General features: G+C 42.3%; 1 protein-coding gene across 3 annotated transcripts; it reads left to right on the top strand.

Moving 5' to 3' along the window:
* Window positions 1-2,746: 2,746 nt before the first annotated feature.
* On the top strand, window positions 2,747-16,978 carry LOC112965364 (transmembrane protein 14C-like). Of its 3 annotated transcripts, none has more exons than XM_026064286.1 (5): window positions 2,747-2,853; window positions 3,032-3,115; window positions 5,940-6,041; window positions 7,831-7,918; window positions 16,804-16,978. In XM_026064286.1, exons 2-5 carry the CDS (start codon window positions 3,040-3,042, stop codon window positions 16,898-16,900), a joined length of 363 nt encoding a protein of 120 aa, XP_025920071.1. In that variant the 5' UTR covers window positions 2,747-2,853; window positions 3,032-3,039; the 3' UTR covers window positions 16,901-16,978. The 3 variants fall into 3 exon arrangements, with proteins under 3 accessions (XP_025920071.1, XP_025920073.1, XP_025920072.1); XM_026064288.1 differs by lacking the exon at window positions 16,804-16,978 and adding an exon at window positions 8,123-8,695 and having other exon boundaries at window positions 2,767-2,853; XM_026064287.1 differs by lacking the exon at window positions 2,747-2,853 and having other exon boundaries at window positions 2,860-3,115.
* The last annotated feature ends 3,772 nt before the right edge of the window (window positions 16,979-20,750 follow it).

The following is a 20,750-nucleotide window of genomic DNA, read 5'->3' as shown; positions in this document are numbered from 1 at the left end:
GATTGAAATATTTTTTTCAGAAGACTATTTATATTTAAGTGGAATAGTTTATATTGAATAGGTTTTTCCATTTTCCCCCCTTCCCTTTGATCTGAGCTGTATTGTCAAAAAAAAAAATTATCTAACATATTTGAAGTTTGTCATGCTGAAAGAATGTCACCCATCTGTTTTGTACTTAAACAAAAAGTGAATTCCTGAACTTATCAGTCAGTGGGAACAGAATTTTATCCTAAGTCTCAACACAAACATACAGTGGGAAAAACAAAGTTGAGATGGAGAGAACAAGGTCAAATAGTTGTACTAAATGTTCTTTTATTTCTTTTAAAATAAGGCATTTTAATGTTTTCTGCACTACTATAGCAGTCATTATTTCCTCTGTTTTCAAAAGATAATTGGAGTTACGCTTTGTTCTGATTCACTTCAGTAATAATCTGCTTCTCCTTTTTTATGTAACAAGAGAAAAGGTAGAAAAAATCAGAAAAATGATTGAGCCAAATCTAGAGACAGGAATGCAGTCTGTCTTAAGGATATAAAATAGGACATAACTCCAGCTGAGGTCCGCATATGTTCTGACACTGAAACAAAGTGAGTATCTTCTGGGCTGTAGTGAGATTATTCATGGGGCAATGGCAATATTTTCTTGAAGGTGGATGTCCGTAAATCTTGTGTGTGACTGTTTCCTTTATCTAGATAGTGATCACAACCCCCTGTAGGAGTTCGGTTTAATTCAACAATAAAGAGATTTCAGTTGTACCTTAATTTAAACTTACACAGCTTTGAACTTTAGTAATACTCTGAATATCTGTGTACACAAACACTGACAAATAATACAGGACCTAAAACAGTTTGTTGACTTGGCAGGAAAGCACCTAATCAGATTTTTAACTGACAGCTAGGCTCCTGCAGTATATAGGACTTGTAATATTCTCRTATTTAAGCTTCATAAAATATTTTCAGGTATCTATTTTATAGTGTTTATTTTCTATCTGCTTGACACAATGGCTGCTACTACTAAAAGAATTGCCATTGTTTGAATTTTTGAATACATGCGCTTATAGCCTTGAACATCACAATTCACAGAAATAAGCTCATGCCTGAGCACCAGGAAAAATCCAGTCTGCACATTATTTTAAAGATGAAGAAGCAAAAAGTCCATAGATTTTTAAGAGTTAGATTTATAAATAAATGTTAGACATCTGTGTAAATCTGAATGCCCTGTGTAGTAACAAGGAATTATGCATCTCATAGTGAGACTCAGAACAATCTGTGAACTGAGCAGGAGACAGGGAAGACAACAGCTTTTACAGTGAAATACAGAAACACTGGTGAAAGCAGAACTCATATTTTGTATAGCTTGAGTGAACGYTCAACTACTAACCAGTACTTGGCAATTTTTTTCCTTGTGTACATTTTCCTTTCCAGAACATCTTCCATTCTTGTTTTGGGGGAATAATAGCAGAGAGGCAACAGGGCAGAGAGAGAGGGCCAGTCAGCAGGGAGAGAGCCTTTCCTGCGTCAGGGTGAACATGGATGACACTGGTGGAGTAGATGGAGCTGTGGCTGCAAATGACAGCCTGGCAAGCAGCCTTGCAGCAGGGCCTCAGGTGAGTTCGGCAGCTCTGGCAGCTGTGGGTAGGAATATTTTACAACCCTCTCAGTGGGAACCCCTGCACTGGATTACAAAACACAGCCCATTGAAACCTGAGCCCACAGCTTCAACAGAAAAGTGAACCCCATCCAGTATAGCTTAGATACATGTTGATCAAGGCACTTTTCTGGGAAATAGGAGATCTATATTTAAACCACTTAGTCCAAGAAGGGAATTAAAACACTCTCCTCCTGACTGACCGTTAGGCTAACTCATACAAGATGGGAACACCCGCCCCTTCTAAAGCAAGCTGCATTTTGCAGAAAACCCAGGGTAGTGATGCTGTACTAAATGTTATTTTATTTCTTTTAAAATAAGGCATTTAATGTTGTTTTCTGCACTACCATAGTAGTAGTAGCCCTATGGAGGGCTGCTGAAGCCCAGCTCAGGGACACAGCTGGAGCTCTGCTGTTTGTCTCTGTGTGGTTAAATGTACATGAGAGGTAAGTGCTCAGCCAACTGGAATAAATCATGCAACACCATTTAAGTAAAGAAAGCCAGTTTCAGCACTTTAAAAAAAAGAGTTCAGCTTAAATCCGTGTAGACAATTTTAAACATCTCTCAACATTTTTTTCCAGATTAAAAAAAAGCAAAACATTTTCTTTACAAGATGTTTTCTTCTGTCTTCCAACTCGTTTTCTGTTGCACTAGCCATGACTGTATTTTGAGGATTATAGAAGTAGTCTACATTTTCCATAAAAAGGTTCTCCTGAAATTCTCACTCAAAGCTAGGAGCAGCTTGTCTGCCTGGAGATGTGACCCACACCAAAACTCAACCCCAAATTCTCAGCTGCACCATAAACCGTCACTGCATTTAGAGGACTAGAATGGACTGGGTGGAAATAAGTACAGTTCCGAAGGAGCTTTGCTGCCTCCCTGAAGCAGCCTACAAAACCTCGCTTATACTGAAGTCTGTCCTGGATTGCAGGCACCGCGGCTTGCTCTGTGCCCGGGCATCCCCAACGCGCGCCTCCGGAGCCGGGGAATTACCCGCGTTAAAGTGCGGGGACCCCCGCGCTTGCGCCCCCGAAGCCCGGGGCTGCGGGGCGCACCCAGCGCTGCCTCCTCGCCTCCTTTTTTTTTTTTCTCTCCCTCAAGAGCAGCCGGAAAAGGGAAGCTTTGGGCGGTGCGCTGCGCGCTCGCTTCCCTTTCCGCACCGTGCTCCGCCCCGGGCTGCAGCGGAGCGGAGCGGGGCCGGCGGGCAGGTGAGCGCCGCCCGGGTGCGCAGCCCGCCGGGGCGCTGGGGCTGAGCCCCGCCGCCCTCAGCGTCGCCTTCCCAGCAAACCGCCTGGCAGCTCTTGGACTTGGTTTAGGCACTCCCCGCGGTAATATAGTGATTCCCCCCCCCCCAAATTACGACCCACCCCCTTTTTTTCCTTCCAGTTTGCAGCATGGCCGTGGACTGGCTCGGCTTTGGCTACGCTGCCCTGGTGACATCAGGAGGGCTTATTGGCTATGCAAAAGCAGGTATGGTGTGCAAGTTGCTTGCCGCGGATCCCCCCCCCCCGTAAAATAAATGTGTGCGAGCTGACGGCTTCTTCCAAAAGCCTCTTGTGTCGGAGTTCGTGCAGATGTAAAGCGTGGCAGGCTGTGCTGTGCGCTGGTAACTTGCTTCTGTTGGGGTGTGGTGCCTTCTGGTTTGAGCTGGTGCTTGGGGTTGATAAGCCCACAATTTGCTGTCTGGTGGGTGCCAGTGTCCTGCCTCTCTGTTGTGCTCTTTGGGAGAACCAACAGAAGTTTGCTTCAGAAAGGCTTCCCCCTCCCCCCGATATTTTAAATACAGGCATTCTATAAACCTTCTGAATTTTCAAGTGACATAAATCACGAGGGTTTTTCCCACCCCCTTACATATTCACTCTCTTCTTAATGTTTGGCACTAGCAGTGTACTGCATGCTGCAGAGAGAGTTTCCAGAAGGATCCTTTCCGCAAGTACAGCTGAACAGTGCAAATCAGTCTTCAAGCTTGTTTCTGTTCCACACTGCACATCATAAGCTTACTCCCTGACCTACTTCTTCCCCTTCCTGACCTTTCTCTCCGTTTGCCCTCCTCCAGCAGAACTGTGGATTCATCACTGCTGCAATACTCTCCCTTACTGCTTTGTAAATCCCCGTGCCGTCTTCGTGTTGGTGATATGAGGGCGTATTGCTGCATTGCTGAAGTCAATAGGAAGCCTACCAGCATATCTGACTACGTAGGTGCTAATACCTACTCCCAGCTGCTTTCTACTGGCTTGCTTTGTCCTTTGGGCTGCAAGTGGAGTTTAGGGCAGGAGGGGCAATACTGAGAACTTAAATAACTAATTTTCTGCATAGTTCTCTGAGATTATGAAACAATAGGCAATATTATCAATAGTATCACTGACAATATTATCCTCTGTTCCCAGATGGGAGGACAAGGTCATGTTGAGGCAAGAAGAGAATCCAGGTCATAGGATTTTTGAAGGGGGAATAGAAGCTTGTACAGCGGCTTGTAGGGAAATAAAAAAACCCTGTCATATCCCTACTAATAACTGGCTGGTTTTGGTGACAAACACTGAATAAGCATGTTTAAAAGAATAGAGAGGAATAATAGAAGAGAGCATAGTCCAGAAGTATAACTGCTTTATTCTTCCCTGTCTGCTTTCCATAAACATATATCTGCAAGTGTACAGTCAATCCAGCTGTGGAATAGTGACCATTTTGCTATCCTTATTAAAAAGAAAAAAAAGATATAATTGGGGTATTCAGAGAAGTTGTTAAATGTAACGATCAGTAGGTAGGCTCTTTAACTGGAAAGGATTTGAAATCTAATGATTATGTGCAGTTGATGATACTTTTTTCTATCTTGGTGGTACATTAATGAAGTAAAACAGACAAGCTTTATATTTTCATGATCCTCCTAAATTGATCAATAATTTGCCATGAAAATGTCTTGGAGGAGGCAAAAGAAAATCGAACCTTCATCCATAAAGCTAAGATGATCTGTTCTTTTATAACTAGGTCTATTTAGCCACACAGACAGTGGCCAGCAGTAGGTGCCTTGGGAGGAATATGAAAACAGCGCAAGCACAGAATTATTATTTTTTAAATTATTTTTATTTTCCCCCTCCCCTTCAGTATGTTCTCTGGGCCTCCAGTGTTTTGGGACCTCCTGAGCCAGAGGTGGTATTGTTGTCCTAGTAAGTTTATGTGCCATAGCTGCTTAAACAATGCCTCACGGTAAAATTCAAGGATATGATAGCCATTTGTGGGCTTCCAGGCTTGTGTAAAGAATTGTAGTTATCATATGGTTGCTGAACTGCCCTGGGTCTGGGGTAGCCACTTACTAGAGTGCATATCTTTTTCTTGCACATGTACAAGGATATCTGGTTCTGTCTTCATCTTTAATTCTTGCTTTTTATGTCAAAAGCAGGATCTGAAGCAACATTGCAGCTGCCTTGTTGATGACTGGAGAATGATTATTTTCTGGTAGTAATATGCAGTCTTCCTTCCAGTAACATTGAGAGGAGATTTTATTAGCTTAGTTTTGCAATCTCCATTCCTTTTATAGGTGACCTAAAGAAATGGAATATACAAAGTACCACCCTTAATAGCAGTAAGTTCTGAATTCTCTGTTAGCCTTGTTGAGGCTCACAGTGACCACTCACAGTGGTCAGGACACTTCATTAATTGATGTCATCTATGAATCACCAATTCGGATATGATATCCTCTATCTTATGGTAGTTCAGGATTATCGTTTATATTAAGAATTTGATCCAAAGTCTAGGCGAGTCCAAGGAATCTTCTTCCAAAGTCTGCAGTGACCTTTGGATCAGATCTCAGGCATACTCAAGAGAGAGGGCATCTCTTAACTGACTCCCCATGCGTCTCTGGCAACTTCTTTCTTTTTCGTCTGAATGCCCTGCTGCCCAGTTCAGCTTACATGTCCTTTTTCTGATCTTACACCTTTGCTTTTAATTCCTTCATTTTACTGCCTCTCAAGAAATTCTGAAATCATATTGTTGAAACAACATGCTTCATTTCACACAAAGATAACACTGATTCTTTTGTTTTTCTCACTAGTCTTTGCATCATAAGTATACTGATGGCTTTGCTGTTAAAGAATTATTTGTGTCTTGTGCAAGAGTATTTGAACATGGTTCTTGGTTCAGATTAGCATGGTCTTAATAACTTAAAAAAACCTCTCTAATCTGCTTTATAACAGTGAATGCCCATGTTTTTTGTTATTGCTGATATTCTACAAAACAAGTAAACAAATGAACAAATTTCTTTCTGAGCTTTTAATAAATACAGTATCTTTGATTTATTCAGGTAGTGTCCCATCTCTAGCTGCTGGCCTTCTCTTTGGGAGTTTTGCTGGACTGGGTGCCTATCAGCTCTCACAGGATCCAAATAATGTGTGGATTTCTCTGAGTAAGTCTTCTGGAATTTTATTTATAAGGGATTATATTTACTCTAAAATAACTGAATGCTTAAAATGAGTACATAGAAGTGCAACAGTCACTGCACAAGAGTTAATCTGATGGTGTTACGAATTTAGTTTAAATTAGATCTTTAAACTTGTGTTTAGGGAAAATCTTCATTAGTGGTCAAACTCCACTGCTTCCCCTGGAACAGGAACTGTTAACACCACTTAGATTTTTTTTTTTTTTTTTAAGAATGTTTTGAAAATGCATATTTAAAAACCACTTCTTTCGTCTGTCTTGCTCAGCAACTTCTCACTATGTTCCTTCTTTCCTGCATCCCTTTTGCAAGAAGCATAAAATGCTTTGAATGATAGTTTGAACTTATATTGTTGTTCCTCTTGGCAACAGGAGAGGAGAATATCTGTTATTCATCAGGACAGTTGGTCTTCTGAACACTGAAAAACATACTGGTTGTGAAGGAAAGTATGCTAGGATAAACTGAAACTCATATGGTAAAAGAAATCAAAACAAACACCATTATTTTGCTTCCTTTACCAAAAAATGAAATATGCATTTTGTGTTTTAAAAACTTGTATGTACTATGGTATGAATCTCCAAAATGCAATTTTCATCTTTATGTCATTTATCACACAGYGCTCAGGGGCCAGTCAAGTTAAGCTTAGCATGTGATCATCTATTGCTTTAACCTGTGCATGCATAAAGCCCATGCCAGTTGCAAAATAACATGACTTAAGAACTTAAGTCTCATTCACTAATAAGTTAGGGTAACTTGCAATTGAAGTAGGCTGAGAATATACACGTAGATAATTCCTGCAGCTCTTGGTGTCTGCCACTTGTTAGACTGCTATAACTTAGATACTTGTAAGCACACATTTTGTTTGTGTAATCCTTTGGTCACTATTTGTGTCTTAGTTGTATCCTCTCCATTCTTGATCTGATTCCTTCACTAGGACTGAAGATAGGCTGGGTCCTGCAACAATGTAACAGTCTTCCATCATGTAGGAAGCAATAATAGGGGATGCTTGTTGTTCCAACTGCTGTTCTATGTGTTGCTGTTATYGCTGGATAGCAGCTGCATGCTAAGGCTAAGGATTTCATCAGTATGTTTTCTGTACGGTTTTTGTAGTAATYGGTCTTTCTTTGAGATACAGTGTTCCAGGGATTGCCTGTCCTGTTTTACTGCTCACTGACACTGCTTGGCTCCTGTCTCAATGTCAAGCAGTCAAGATGGATGGTGTTGACTCTTTGATCTCAGCAGAAGGCAGTGCAGGGCTGAACTGGATTGGTAATGCTGAGCACTTGCACAGCACAATAGCTTTTCAAAGTCTTTTGCAAATTTAAATCAGTTAATCCTCAGAACATTAGAAGTTAGGCAAGAAAATGCTATCTCCCTCTTACAAGAAGTGGGGGAATTACATGCACAGGTTTAGTGATTTTTTTGCTAGGCCGCTAAGAAGGAGTTGGTTCCAGAGCAATGTAGTGTAAGTTATTCCCAGTCTCCAAAGAAGCACGTTTTACCAAAGAAATGTAGGGAGAAATTTATTGTCTGCTAGAACTCAATTTTGAATATTTATTCTTTCCATACTAAGGCATTCAAAAGTTTACACAATTTATTGACTCTCTTTGTCCACCACATAAAATAATCCTGTTTCACTCTTTAGTTTATACTACTACTTATCTCCGTTCTATTAGTTCTGAACAAGCATCTCTCTCACATGTGCATCTCTCTCACATGTGCATCTCTGCTGACTGGACTCTTTAATTTCTCATTTAAGTTACATCTGGAACATTGACTGCTGTCATGGGAACAAGATTTTACAACTCTGGAAAATTCATGCCTGCAGGGTTAATTGCTGGTGTCAGGTACAACACAATATACTTTTCTTTTTTTTTAACCCCCCCCACCCATGTGTGATTTCTTTTCTTGCTTAATTAAACTGTGATCAAATAAATTATATTTTATATGTCTTTTTATGTTTTCTGTGCATCAGTTACATAAGAAGTATTTGATAGTGAATTGACAAATTATTATTACTGTTTAATTTTGTGAACTTTTCCCATAAACAGTTTGCTAATGGTTGGAAGATTAGCACTGAAGATGATGGAAAAACCACATGATAAGTAATTTTACAGTTTAATATCTGAATAAGGAAACCTGAGAATGAAAATGCAGGAATGCAGAAGAAAAAGGATGGAACAGTTTTCTATATCAAGACAGCTTTTTTTTAATAATGGGGAAGAAAATGATGAGAGAGATTTTTGTATACAAGATGCCATTTTTTTCAAAGATCCAGTAGAGCTATTGTTATGTGGCAAGATACTGGTCCTGGTTTCCAAACACACCTCAGTGTATTTTAACTCTTCCAGTTTTTATATTCCAAAATAAATTGATGACGTGTATGAAGCAGGGAGGACTTGTGATTAAGAAAGTATCCACAAAGAGTCACCAGGAGTAGTTGGCCAAATACAACACTATGGTATCTCATACCTTTCATACTGCATGTTACAGTATGCTTTAGCTGTTTGCATTCTGAGTTGTAAGACCATGAGTGTATGACACCAAACAGATCTTACCTTTTTATTATGAAATGATGTTAAAAGAATGGCTTTTCTACAAGTAAAATCTGTTACAAAACTTTATTGGCCTGTTCTTGTGCCCTTTCTGTGTGTATGGGGGTTGGGGGTATCTTTTACCTTCTTATTTTCTTCTCAGTGGACTTCTTTACAGTGGACTGTTATCTAAGTGCAGTCTTTTGATGAAATTTAAAAATCACTTTTTAAATGGAGGAACAGAACAGTAAATTAGGGGCCTTTGGTAATGCTGCATTAAAGCCCTCTTTAGAAAGGAATTTATGCCATGGATTAATTGAGCAAGATATGTGTTAGGCTAAATGAACAGTTAAATGTGATCTGTTCAAAGGACTGTATAATCAGAATTGAATAGAATAACATTAACATCATACAGTTCTGATCTTACAGGTTTAGTTGACTRCAGAATGTATCAGCATTTATTTTTATTTATTTTTTATTACATACAGTGGTGGTTATGCCTCTCAGATCTGCTTTTACTAGGAAATCTTGGAGTTGGGAGAATTCCTGGTACTGCTACAGTGCCCAAGGACCCGAGCTTAGAAAAGGGATCAGCGGCACCCGTCATCTGACCCTCTAGTCTTAAATCATTTCTGCTGTGCTCTGTCTCCCAGCTCTGTTGGCACAAGCACAACTAGTAGAGTCTTAGCATTGCAATGAAAAAGAATTGCAAGAAATGCGTAAAAGAAAATCCTTTTTCAGCATAACTTTTAAATACTCTTTAGAGGTTTACTAGGATTCTCACTGTTTGTAACTCATATTTTAAAGTGTTTGGAAGATACTGCTTAACAGTATTGAGCCACAGCGACATTTCCATTGTCTTGGATTGATGAAAATCCCTATAGTAGCAGATTCAAACTTGTCTTAGCAGAAAGAAATAATCACAGGCAGATTTATAAATGCTGGGCGAATTATGATATCTATGTTATTAATTTGCTTTGCAATCTTAACAAAAGCTATAAAGTTATAAAATTCATTCTAGGTTTTTGAACATACTTCATATCGTGACCTCTCTTGATTCTGGGCACTTACCCATAAATAACCTGTTGAGTACAGGAGAGGTCTGCTGGGAGTACCATTAAAAACATGCAAAAACATGTCTGAAATTCTAGTCTTAGTTAAATCATAGGCTCTTGTGACTATGCTGTAGGCAAAATCCAAYAGAAGTTTTGTAGCAACCTTTATGTGTTTTTAGATCACCCTATGTAATTGAATAGACTATTCTGTCTCTGCTATAGAATTCTCTAGAGCCATTCAAAAATTAGAGATTAATATCCTTTGTACAGATTGCTTATGCTTTTAGAGTGATTTTTTTAGACAGTCCTATAAATTTTCTTTCCTATTTTCTTCTGAAGACTTTTTTTTCTTCCACTGAGGTTGGTCTCTGTGTAAACTGAGATTATTACATTTGAATTGAATTCACTGTGACCATGTCATGGCTTCAGTGAAACTTCACACTGTGAGTCAAATTATATATGGGTATAACACTTTGCAAGAGTGATTTATTTTTTTTTTTAGGAAATTAATTGTTAAAGTAATTCTCAAGGCTAATCTATTCAAAGCACACTCTGAAAATAAAAATAAGTTAGTTTAACATTACTAATAATATTGGCAACGAGCATGAGCTGAAATGAATACTGCTTTTTTAAAGATACGCAACAACAAGAAACTAGTCTTATAATACATAGACTGGATCACCTGGATTCAACAGTTTAGAGTTTAGTCATGCCTCCAGCACTCAAATGCATTACTATAATGATGGAATAAGAAAGTTTGGGGTAGCAGATCCTTGTCTTTATTCCTCAGAGTGAAAACCCAGACCCTCTAGTCACTGTGTTGTTGTGTCACATATACAGTGCCTGGTGGAAGCTAGGTGGCAATAGGAAATGTTAAGTACTTCACGCCTCTCTTGAGCCAAGGTGGCTGACTCAAGACTACAGGAAGAAATTTCCTATTCACTTTGGCGGATAAATGGTCTCTTGAAAGAAGGTGCTTGCCCCTTGACCTCATAAGGGTGATGTATAAGAGTAGCTGTCTTTAATATAATAGCAGGTGGTTACCACAAGGCCCGGAATGTGAGGGGCCTTGGGCTTCATTCAGTTCCCACCCTGGGGAAGTTCAAACTCCCTTCCCAGGAGAGGCCCCGGTGCCTCAGGCCATGGGATATCCCACATGGGGAATATTACTTGGGGAAGCCGTGCTGCAGTGCAGAAGAGAGTGCAAAGTTCCTGGGACCCATGAGAAAGGGAGCAACTATTTTCTAGTGTCCTTTTAAAGCTGAGTAGTTACTGGCAAAAATACAGAAACAGTCCTGAAATCAGTCAGTGGAATCCAGGTCACCCTCTTCCCAGGTGGAGGAGCCATGAGACAATCTAAATTTCACCTATATGTTTCCTTTTGACAAACCTTAGGTTCTTTCCCATTCAGGATGTTACTTGCAGCTTTTCAGTTATTCTTCAAAGTCTTCTAGTGGTGCCTTTTTCTTCACATTGATTAAACTCAAGCATTTAGGTAGAGTCCCATTTCTGAGACCCTTCTGGTTGAGGTGTGAGAAGGGTACTGAGTAGCTCACACTGGGGTAGCAGTGGGCACATACAAGATGGGAATGTTACATGCCACTCAGGGGAGATGTGAGTGAAGATTTTTTGGAGGTCATAATTTTGTACACTGGGATGTTTCGATTGTGCCTTAGTCTTTATGGATATGGCACAGAGCCATCTAATACGGCAATAATGTACTGAGGTACAACTGCAGCAACGAATTGAGGGGAGAAAAAGCAGTCTTTTTACTCATCTATCAATAGATGTCACACCCCAAGCTGTTCTTTCAATTAACATGACTCACAGCTAGCAAAATCCCTTTAATTTAATACAAATGTGTGATGTTGTAATAGTGTAAGAATACAAGTGATGTTACATTAGTATTACAGGCAGAAAAATGTCTTTTAAAGGACTAGCAAAGGAGAAGATTGAGAGGAGGAAGGAAAAATGTTTAAAGTGAAATGTCTGAGAAAGGAAATGGTCATGGGCTGTCCTACTTATCCCTTGTTCTGAGAATATAGCACATGACTCTTTTTAATGCAAAGCGTATCCCCTAGCTCYCATTCTGCTGCAGGCTTCGAAAGTGCAATTTGCCATGTCCCAGTTCTGTCACTCATTGTGCTGGGAGCTGTTGGCACTCTGTCATCCCCGGCTGAGGGTTGGTCCCTGCTGAAACTAATATGGCCTGAAGTGTTAAGCAATTATAGTTTTGTAGTGCTAGAATTCCTAGCTTCTTGGCATTGTATTCATGCTTTCTGACTGAACAATTTAACTACCTGGAAAAATGGGAGGGGAAAAAAAGGGCAGGAGAACCTCCAGGCAGTTACTACAGAAAGAGGAAAGTCTTTGTTTCTCCAGAATCCCTACAATCAAAATTGCAAAATGTCACTCCAATAATGACACTGAGACATCTGGACATCTCATCTTCTCTCCCACTTCCTTGAAATGCCATGCTGGAGCARGTCAAAATGCCTATGCTTTGATGCCATATCCCCACCTCCATCCAGTGTCACAAGTGACTTCAGATGTTCTTTTTATCCTTCTTGTGCCTCTCTTCTGAACCTGTGAAATGGTGATAATTTTTTCTTTATTATCTCCTGCATACACAGTTTGCCCGTCTCCTACATTCCTGTCTTTTACTGGGTACTTATACAGGACATTGTATAATGTGTTCCCCACCACAGAAGCAAAAATTGGTAGATCTGATACTGTTTTATTGCTGGTAGTTAACATAGTCTGTCCTTGTTTTAATTCTATGCTATTTAAAAAAATAAATATTAATATCTATAGAGAAAAATCATGGTAGGACAAAAGTGTATTTTCTTGGAATCAGTGGTGTGATTTGGCCACTAGTTGGGAGAGCAACGGATTCTATTATGCAGATGAGCTCAGGTGGACTATCATAGTTGGGGTGTGAGTGGCTTATTTTGTGATTATAAATGTGTCACTTGATCTTCCTGGACATTGTATTATCCCACCTGCGCTCACCTGAGGGAGGTCCTGTTTCCCTTCTGTCATTTCATTAATGTTAGCATTTGCCCGGTATTTTGAAATTCTCTCCAGAAAGCACTGTAAMTGAGTTGAATTGGGTTTTAGTATTGCAACATGCTGTTATTTAATTTTCAGAGATAAAGAAAGCCTTCAGGATTTCGGGGGTGAGATTAAAAGGGGGATGGTCCCTTCCATTAGTGGGCTTCCTCCTCTGTTGCACCCTGCCCCTCATCACACCCTCAGGGGCAGGGGTTGTGGGGGGACAGCTGTATCTGAGGTCAGCGGTACTACGGGGGGAGCTGGACTGACGTGGGCTGTGGAAACTACACCAAGCGGAACATCGAGGAAGGGAAGGAGGGCTGGGATTAGGTACTGGGTATCTCTAAAAGAGGCTGTTTTCTCAGCTTTTTCCTAGTCTCATGAGCTGCTGTGGAGACAGGACAGAAACCTTCAGAGTCATTCCCATAGGGACCATAATGTTGTGGAAATGTTTAGTTATTACTATGAATACTTCAGCAAAAAGGAAGGTGAATGGAGATGTCACGTCTGTTACCCTAAAAATGCAATTGGGAATGAAGAACAGAACTTTCTGATTTTAGTACTTCTTTAATCATCAAAATATACAACCCCCCATATCTCTGTTCCAAATTGTTTTGTACAGTTTGTACAAAAGCTATGTGAAGATCTGAAGATCAACCTCAAAAGAAAGTTTAGCAGCAACTGCTGAGAGCAGAGATTCATGATTTCCTTGCTACATGGCATTTGTGCCACGCTTCTCCAGGGGCTGGGAAGAGCCAGGCGCTGCCTCTCCCCCCTGTCGCACAGGCAGACCCGTGGCGCGCACCCTGGAGGGAGGCCAGGCGGCCCCCACTCTGCCCCCTCCCAGGCTGCCGCCGTGAGGAAAACTTCCATACCTCCAGCAATGCATGTGTACAAATATGAATGTTGAGCTACGAATAGAATTCAAAATAAAGTACATTATTCCCTATGTGCCTTTGCATTCTGGCCTCGGTCTTGCAGGGTTTCTTTGGTTTTATTAGTGTTTTATTATTTCCACCTGTGCTGGAAATGCAGTGAGTTTGGAAAGGAGAGGAGGCCTTGCTGCCCCGGGTTTGCCGGCACCTTGGCTGCGTGGGGAGCCAAGAGAGGGTGGCAGCACTGCTCAGACAAAGCTAATGCTCTGCACAGCAGGCTGGGGAGAAAAGCACCTCTTTAGAGAGGTAGACAAGGATAACTAAAGATAAACAGCACTTACCTGCCTCTAATTTGGGCAATGCGCTGTTTAACCACTTCTGRCTATCCAAGCTGGAAAACCCAAACAAGTGCATTTATTCATTCAACTGAACACCAGAGAGGGGAGTCCATCCGCCTCTTCGTTACCTGTGTGCTGCCCTCAGGAATGAAGGGAAGTGACTATGGGGCAAAGGGATTCCCTCGCCAAGCACCTTATACAATTCCCAACTTAGTGCTGCTAAGGAACTAATAATAATCGCATGAAGAAGGAAAATAAAACCCTCCTGCCGTTCTTCCTATACTGCCTGAAGGAAGTCACTTCCTAACTGTGTTTGAAGATTGGCTCAGGCTTGCAAAATTTAATCCAATTTACATCAAGAAACAAAATCGACCTGCATGCAATCTGCAGGTTGAGCCAGCTTGTCTCATGCGTGGAAGAGATTTAGGAAGACATGCCTCTTTCTCTAAGCACATCTAAGAGCCATATAAACAGCACAGCTTTACAAGCTGTTGCGCTATATAATCAGGGAGAGGGTGCTGGATGTGTTTCTTCCAAAGTGATGCTCTTTCAGCAGTGGTATAATAACAGTAGGAAATAGCTGGAATCAAATATCTGCTGTTCACATGAAAGCATCCCATACATAGGAGAATTATTGGATGTGCTGAAATTCCCTCTCTCCCTCCTCTGTTCCCCAATAAACCCAAACATAACTTCCTCTGGGCATGGGCCAAGTATTGCTCTATTAATATGCAGCACCACAGCCAGCAGGACAGAAAAATACACACCAGCAGGAGAGAAAAAAGATGAAGAGCAGCAGGAGCAAAGTAAATGCTTTTAAATTCTGGACTGAAATTTCTCTCTGCTGAGATTCCTGCCGCCATCCCCGCACCRTATAAAGGAACAGGCATGTGTTGTGTTATGAGGACATATTACAAGCGGGCCATAAATAATCATACTAGACTGCTCCACAGATGTCTCGGTGTTTGCCAGCAAGGATGATGGGGACCTAGACCTAGATTGGGGCCAAGAGGTGCTGTTGTAAAACACAGAAGTAATTGTAAGGTTATTAATTAGTATTTTAAGGCAATATTCATGTTTTTAATCAGTCTGTCAGGTCATGACATCTACAATATTTTGAGGCGAGAGTGAAATTGTTTCACTTACCCAAGATGTGTTTCCAAAACAAAAATGGGGCCTAAACTGAGAGTTAGGGGAAATTTTCTGCAATGGGGGTTAAGAATCCAAGTACCATGGCACCGAGTTGACAAGCTTAAAATGCTCTGAAAATACACTAATCCATAGAGCTGTTGTGAAAATTATCTGGAGCTCTGGGTAGTTACATATCCCTGTGTTTAACACTGTGCTAGGCACTCCGTTGTGCATCGCATTTGTCCTATATCCAGCAATGCCTTCAGGTCCCAGAGCCTGCCTGACTTTGCTTCCAGGCAGCATTTGCGTCAGCTGAGGGACCGTCTCCAGGTTTTCTCCTACATGTGCGACTATTGTCTCATCCCTGCTAAACAATAAAGACTGTCTCTTTGGTTTATACATTTCTCCCCAGGTATTTCATAACCTTTTTCAAGATGTTTGCCTTATGTTGGTTATTTCTTTTCACCCACCTCCTTGCTGAAAGCTGGGTTTTTTTCTGTGATTACCACAGTATGTAAGTCAGCAATTTTCACTCTCTTCTGTCTCTGCTTCTATGTAGAGTGACAGAAGAGAGTCCCCAGCACCTCTGTCCTACATGTGCACAAACTGCCATTCTTTAATCCTAGTTTTTTTCTAATCCACCACAGTCTAACTGCTTGTTATCCTTGTTTGCTTTGTCACGGCATGGGTAAAATATAGGCCCTCAATCCCACAAGGTCATACACAAGATGAACTCCAGTGACGCCCATGGTTTTTAGGACTACTCTGTCCATGTGCACCAGCAACGAGGATGGGAGCCGCACACTGTAAAACCCCTGTAGTTCTTCATGGTGCCACCTGAAAGCATCCAGAATGCTTCTGGATACCACAAAACTACACACAACATGCTATTTATATAAATAACAGAGCTTAGTTATATAAATATTATCTATATAAATTCATTTTTATGTAATTTAATTTATATAAAGAACAGATTGGTAGAGTGGGAGCCAGTACCTTAGGCAGTGCAGAGAGAGTCCCTGTCTGAGACAGACCCGGCTTCAGCAGCCTCCTCCTCACAGCCACCGTTGTGCATTTAGCACACACAGCCGTACATACACACAGCAACAGGCAGTGCCACGTACACACAAGAGCTTTATTTATGCTTTGTCAAGCATTTTATTTGCTTTTTTTTTTATTATTTATCAGTGGATATGCCACTCATTTCTGTATAACCCAGTCCCACACCATCAACCAAGTATGCCCTATAGTCAATGGTAAGAGGCTACAGCCTTTCTGAGCAAAGGTGGCAGTAGACTGCAATGATTCTTGTTTTGCTTAGCTGTTAACCATCAGAGTGACAAATTCTCTAGGGAATGGTGTGTTATAAGGAGACAGAAAATAACCATGGATTTTGTTAGGTGTGTTTGATTTTTAGTATATATCCCACAGGACTTCCTTCAGGACCGGAACATTAATCAAAAGTATTTCTTATGTGAAAGTAATACCATATGGTGTCATCTATAGAAACTAAGCCTTCTTCAGTGTTATCTGGAAGATTATCAGTTATCAGTGTTATCTGGAAGATTATCAGAGTTAAAGGCTTGCTAAAAGAGGATGTTAAAAGCATTCAAATCCTTTCCTGTCAACCATAAACAGAAGTATGATGTATATGTTAAAAAAAGGTAGGAAAGGAAAGGGTTAGCTATTTAAACAACGTTGTTAAGCAAGACCTAATTAATCTCCATTTTTATTTTCTTCCCCAGGAGCAATAAGTGTACACAAGAAGAGAAGGTGTTTGGAAGAAGGATAAGAGAGGTCAGCCTAATATTAATTGCATCTTGTTTATCTGGGTCACTTTAATTGACCTCATTCAAATCTTTAATTGACATCTTGGTTTAAAATCCAAGATGGCAACACCATGAAAGTATTGTGCTCTGAGTCATGCTATATTCATTATTCTCTCATTCTTTATCAAACATGTTTTTGATATGCAGCTGCAAATTAAAATTCAGGTTTAGTATTGCCGAAAAGTAAAATGAATCTTGTATTTTTATGCCCTGCCTAGTGCAGGGTTGTTCCACTTCTCTTAAAGTGGAGAGAAATGAAGAATATCTACAAAATATAACTTATAAACACTTTATCCAGAAGATTTGAAGAAGGGGTGTGCCCCTGTATTCCTGCTGAATTGAAGGGGAAGTAGGATTGTGCAGCATCTTTGGAAGGAAAGGAAAAAATTAAGAGACAGATGATTAAGAAAAAAGGAAGTGTGAAACATCTTACTACTGTTTCTGAAATGCTGTGAAGATGTTGCCCTGGAAGAAGGTTTTTGAGAAGGTTGCCCTGAGGTGTCCCAAGGCTAGGCATTGCTGACTTGAGAAGCGCTATGTCAACTCACCCCACCTGAGTTTCTGTCCTTCTGTCTTTAATTTTTAGCTTTTTAATGGAAAGCTCTGGAAACAAGATAGATGAGAGAGGATCATGGTCAGCTGTAAATCTATTTGCAGACTTTGCCAAAAAAATAGCTCAAAGACCCAAATATTTCCCTGCAGAGGAGAACCCAGGGAGAAGGTATTTTTATGTTAATTTTTCCTCAGGTTGCTCTGAAATTTATGGAAGAGGAGAAAACTGAGGCAATAAGCATTCCTCAAGGTTTCTCTGGAGAAGAGACAGTGGCAGGCTTAGTTTAATCAATATGCACAGGTAAACTATTACTCACTAATCCACTCAAAATTGTCTTGTAAAGTGGTTGTGTTTATGGGATCATCTCCATACAGGCAAGGGGGGTCCGAGTCACCCTGCGCCCTACTGCTCCTGAGTGAAGGGATGGCAACTCGAGCAGGCCTGGGCGGAAGGAGGCACCCTGCTCCTCACTCGCTCCACCAGCCCCTTGCAACCCAGGCTGGGGCAATTCAGCTTCACAGCAGTCTGAAGCCCCAAGTTGGCTTGAGGATCAGGCCCAGTGCCTTCCCCAGGTGGTTAAGAGGACCCGCACAGTTTGGTTACAAAGGCCCAGAGGAGATCTCGGAGTGATCTCCTGGCTTTTTCCAGGCAGGAAAGTTTTCTGAGCCCTGTGTGTTCCCTTCCATATGGGAAATGATGTTCACACGGCTTTGGCTTACAAGTTTGCCTAGGTAGGATCGGGAGAGTGGGGTATTGCACAAGATATTGCATAGGGAACACAAGGAACCAGGCTTTGCTAGTCCTGCTGCTGCTGGAACGATTAGCAAAAAAGATTGTTGATAGGCTTAGAGGGTTATAAGGACAATTACATCAAGAAGAGTGATTTTTATAGTGGCAGGCTATAATCTTCTTCTGTTGCACTAGTGTTACTATTGTGAAACTGCAGTAGGGCTGAGAGATCCTAGCAGAGATGGAAGTGCTGTTGTGCTTGGTGCTGTCTAGGTCCTCACCCAGAGAGCTTTCCCTCTACAGAGACTAGACAACAAGCTGGAGGATGGAAACCTTATCCTGCAGTTCAAATCTTTACTAGCTGACTTTGAAATTGTTAATGCATTTATTTCCAGATCCAGAAAGAACAAAGCAAAATTTGGGGCCTGAGCTAGTCCAATGGGAACCTAAGAAGAGCTGAATTGAAAGACTTGGCTTTTGGAAAGGGAATTGTTATGATCATGTTGCGTTGGGGAAAGAGGTCTTTTTTATGTAAGCCTTAACTTCTTCTAAGCCAGTCTCAGAGGAGGGAACAGGTCTATACAGCATTTATTTACAATGCTTCAACATGCATGTTTGCCAGTGTTTCTCAGGGATGCTTTTTGGTGAGCAGTTGGCAAAATGTTGAGTGAGATACTGGGCTGGGCCCTGGAGGGTGGGAACACTTCTAGTCTCATGAGCGGGAAGAGCCCTGGTTGGAGACTGAAGGGAAAACTAACTGTAGTGCAGAAAAGTGCATTTCCTGGCTCACTGCAAATTCTATAGTCATGAGAGTTAAACTTTATTCCTATGGGCTGTGTTGTCTCCCCCTAACTACTGGAGGAGGCTCTGAAGCTGAAAACTTCATGAACATGGCCTAGATGGCTCTTCCCTGTTCATTTTATTGGTGTCACCCTTGGAATAATTTATCCCTTTCCYTCTCCCCTAGTGTTTTTTGAACCTTCGGTTTGCACCTTCACAAGGTTATGTGAAAAAGGCTGGTCTCCACACACACAGAGGAGTGCAGAGGCCCAACGGTGGGGGGGAAACCCAAATAGCACCCTGCCCTGGCCCCTGCCACGGCAGTCACAGGGGTGCCCTCCGCCCCAGGGCTGGAGGATGGCCACCGTGAGGAGTGTGCGGAAAGGCTCCCCGGAGCACCTTTCGGACCGAGGGGTTACTGCCCAGGGGGCATGGGACTCCTCATGGGATGTTGGCAAAAGCACCTTGTGATTGCACAAGACTTCTGGGATGCTTAGGGCAGGAACCAAAGGCAGGGAAAAGGAGTGTGGGATCAAGGTGGTTTGGGGAAGAACAAGCATGGGAAAACAGAGGGATACAAGGATGAAGGGGGCTGGTAGTGTGTGAACAGGTTGCTGGGCAATACGCTTGCCTGGCCATGTCCTGTGCCGGATCAGTGCAGTGTGTCCTGTCTTCTTATAAAACTCCATCTCTAATGATTTTCCTGGGTCAGGGGACATCTATGCTGTGTGCACGTGTGTGCAGAGGCCTCTGCCAGCCCCTGGAGTGGGACTATGGGGTCTTAGGGCCCATGCGTCCATGGTGCCAGCGCCCAGAGTGAGTGAGGGTGGCATGTTGGTGTGCGACCGCTAGAATGTGCAGCTGGGCTAGCCGGTGCCGAGGGTAAGAGGTTGGGGAGCCACATGTGTATGTCTGTGTGTGACAGGACCGAAGGATTTGGCTACTGGATAGACCGGCCAGTCCAGACCCACTGCTGGAGAGACCGTGGGGTCTGGGAACCAACTGGGAGACCCGTTTGTGTGTGTGTGCATGTGTGCGTGTGTGTGTGTGTGTGTGTGCTGGTGTGCACACGGGGGTCTGTCCCAGCAGCTGCAGTGGGGCTGCAGCCTTGGGGGCTCGTGTGTCCCTGTGCCAGCAGCTGGGGAGAGAGGGAACCCTGCTGGGTGGCCTGAGTGTCTTAGCCCAGCTCCTGGGCGATCCCAGTACCTACGTACGTATATATGTACACTGTACATACATATGCGCTTCCCACTAATGCCCTGTCCTGCTGGTCAGCGGGACAGGATGGGGCCGTGGGCGCTGTTTGTGGTTGTGTGAGCGCTGAGCATGTCCATGTGTGCTGATCTGTGTGGCCGGCTGGTACATACATGTTGTATATGTGTGCTTGTGTATGTGCCTTTAGGGGCTGCATGCACAGCCTCGCTGCTGGTTGGGCTTGGGCATAGAGCTGGGGCTGCCTCACCCCCACGGGGCTGCCGGATCCAGCAGTCCCTGAGGACCCTCACTGACCCATCCGGGGGGGACCTGCAAGATGCCACCACTGCTCACTCTCCAACGATGGGCTGAAATGCCTGTGTCTAAACCATGTGGCAGGCAGGCTCCAAACCCTGCGCCCTTGCTCGCCTGGAGCACTGGGCACAGAGGAAGCAACCCTCCAATTGCCTAAAGCTTTTGGTGCCCAGATCCTTCACTGGTTTCCCTAACTGTTTCCCTCGTGGCTGATCCATGTCCTTGCAGTACATGTGAGCAGAACATACATCTGCAATGAGCTTTTCCCTTCACACCTCTGAAGTTCGAGAAC

Source organism: Apteryx rowi, unplaced genomic scaffold (genome assembly GCF_003343035.1).
Source record: "Apteryx rowi isolate R43461 unplaced genomic scaffold, aptRow1 scaffold_212, whole genome shotgun sequence".
Taxonomy (NCBI): domain Eukaryota; kingdom Metazoa; phylum Chordata; class Aves; order Apterygiformes; family Apterygidae; genus Apteryx; species Apteryx rowi.
Note: the sequence above shows the minus strand (reverse complement) of the source record. Positions and strands in the feature narration are given on the sequence as shown.

What these genes read in the sequence shown, in the direction of transcription:
- LOC112965364 (XM_026064286.1), top strand. Translation starts at nt 3,040, where the DNA reads ATGGCCGTGGACTGGCTCGGCTTTGGCTACGCTGCCCTGGTGACATCA. An exon ending in TATTGGCTATGCAAAAGCAG is followed by an intron (nt 3,116 to 5,939) that starts GTATGGTGTGCA and finishes TGATTTATTCAG; the next exon opens with GTAGTGTCCCATCTCTAGCT. An exon ending in GGGTTAATTGCTGGTGTCAG is followed by an intron (nt 7,919 to 16,803) that starts GTACAACACAAT and finishes TTTCTTCCCCAG; the next exon opens with GAGCAATAAGTGTACACAAG.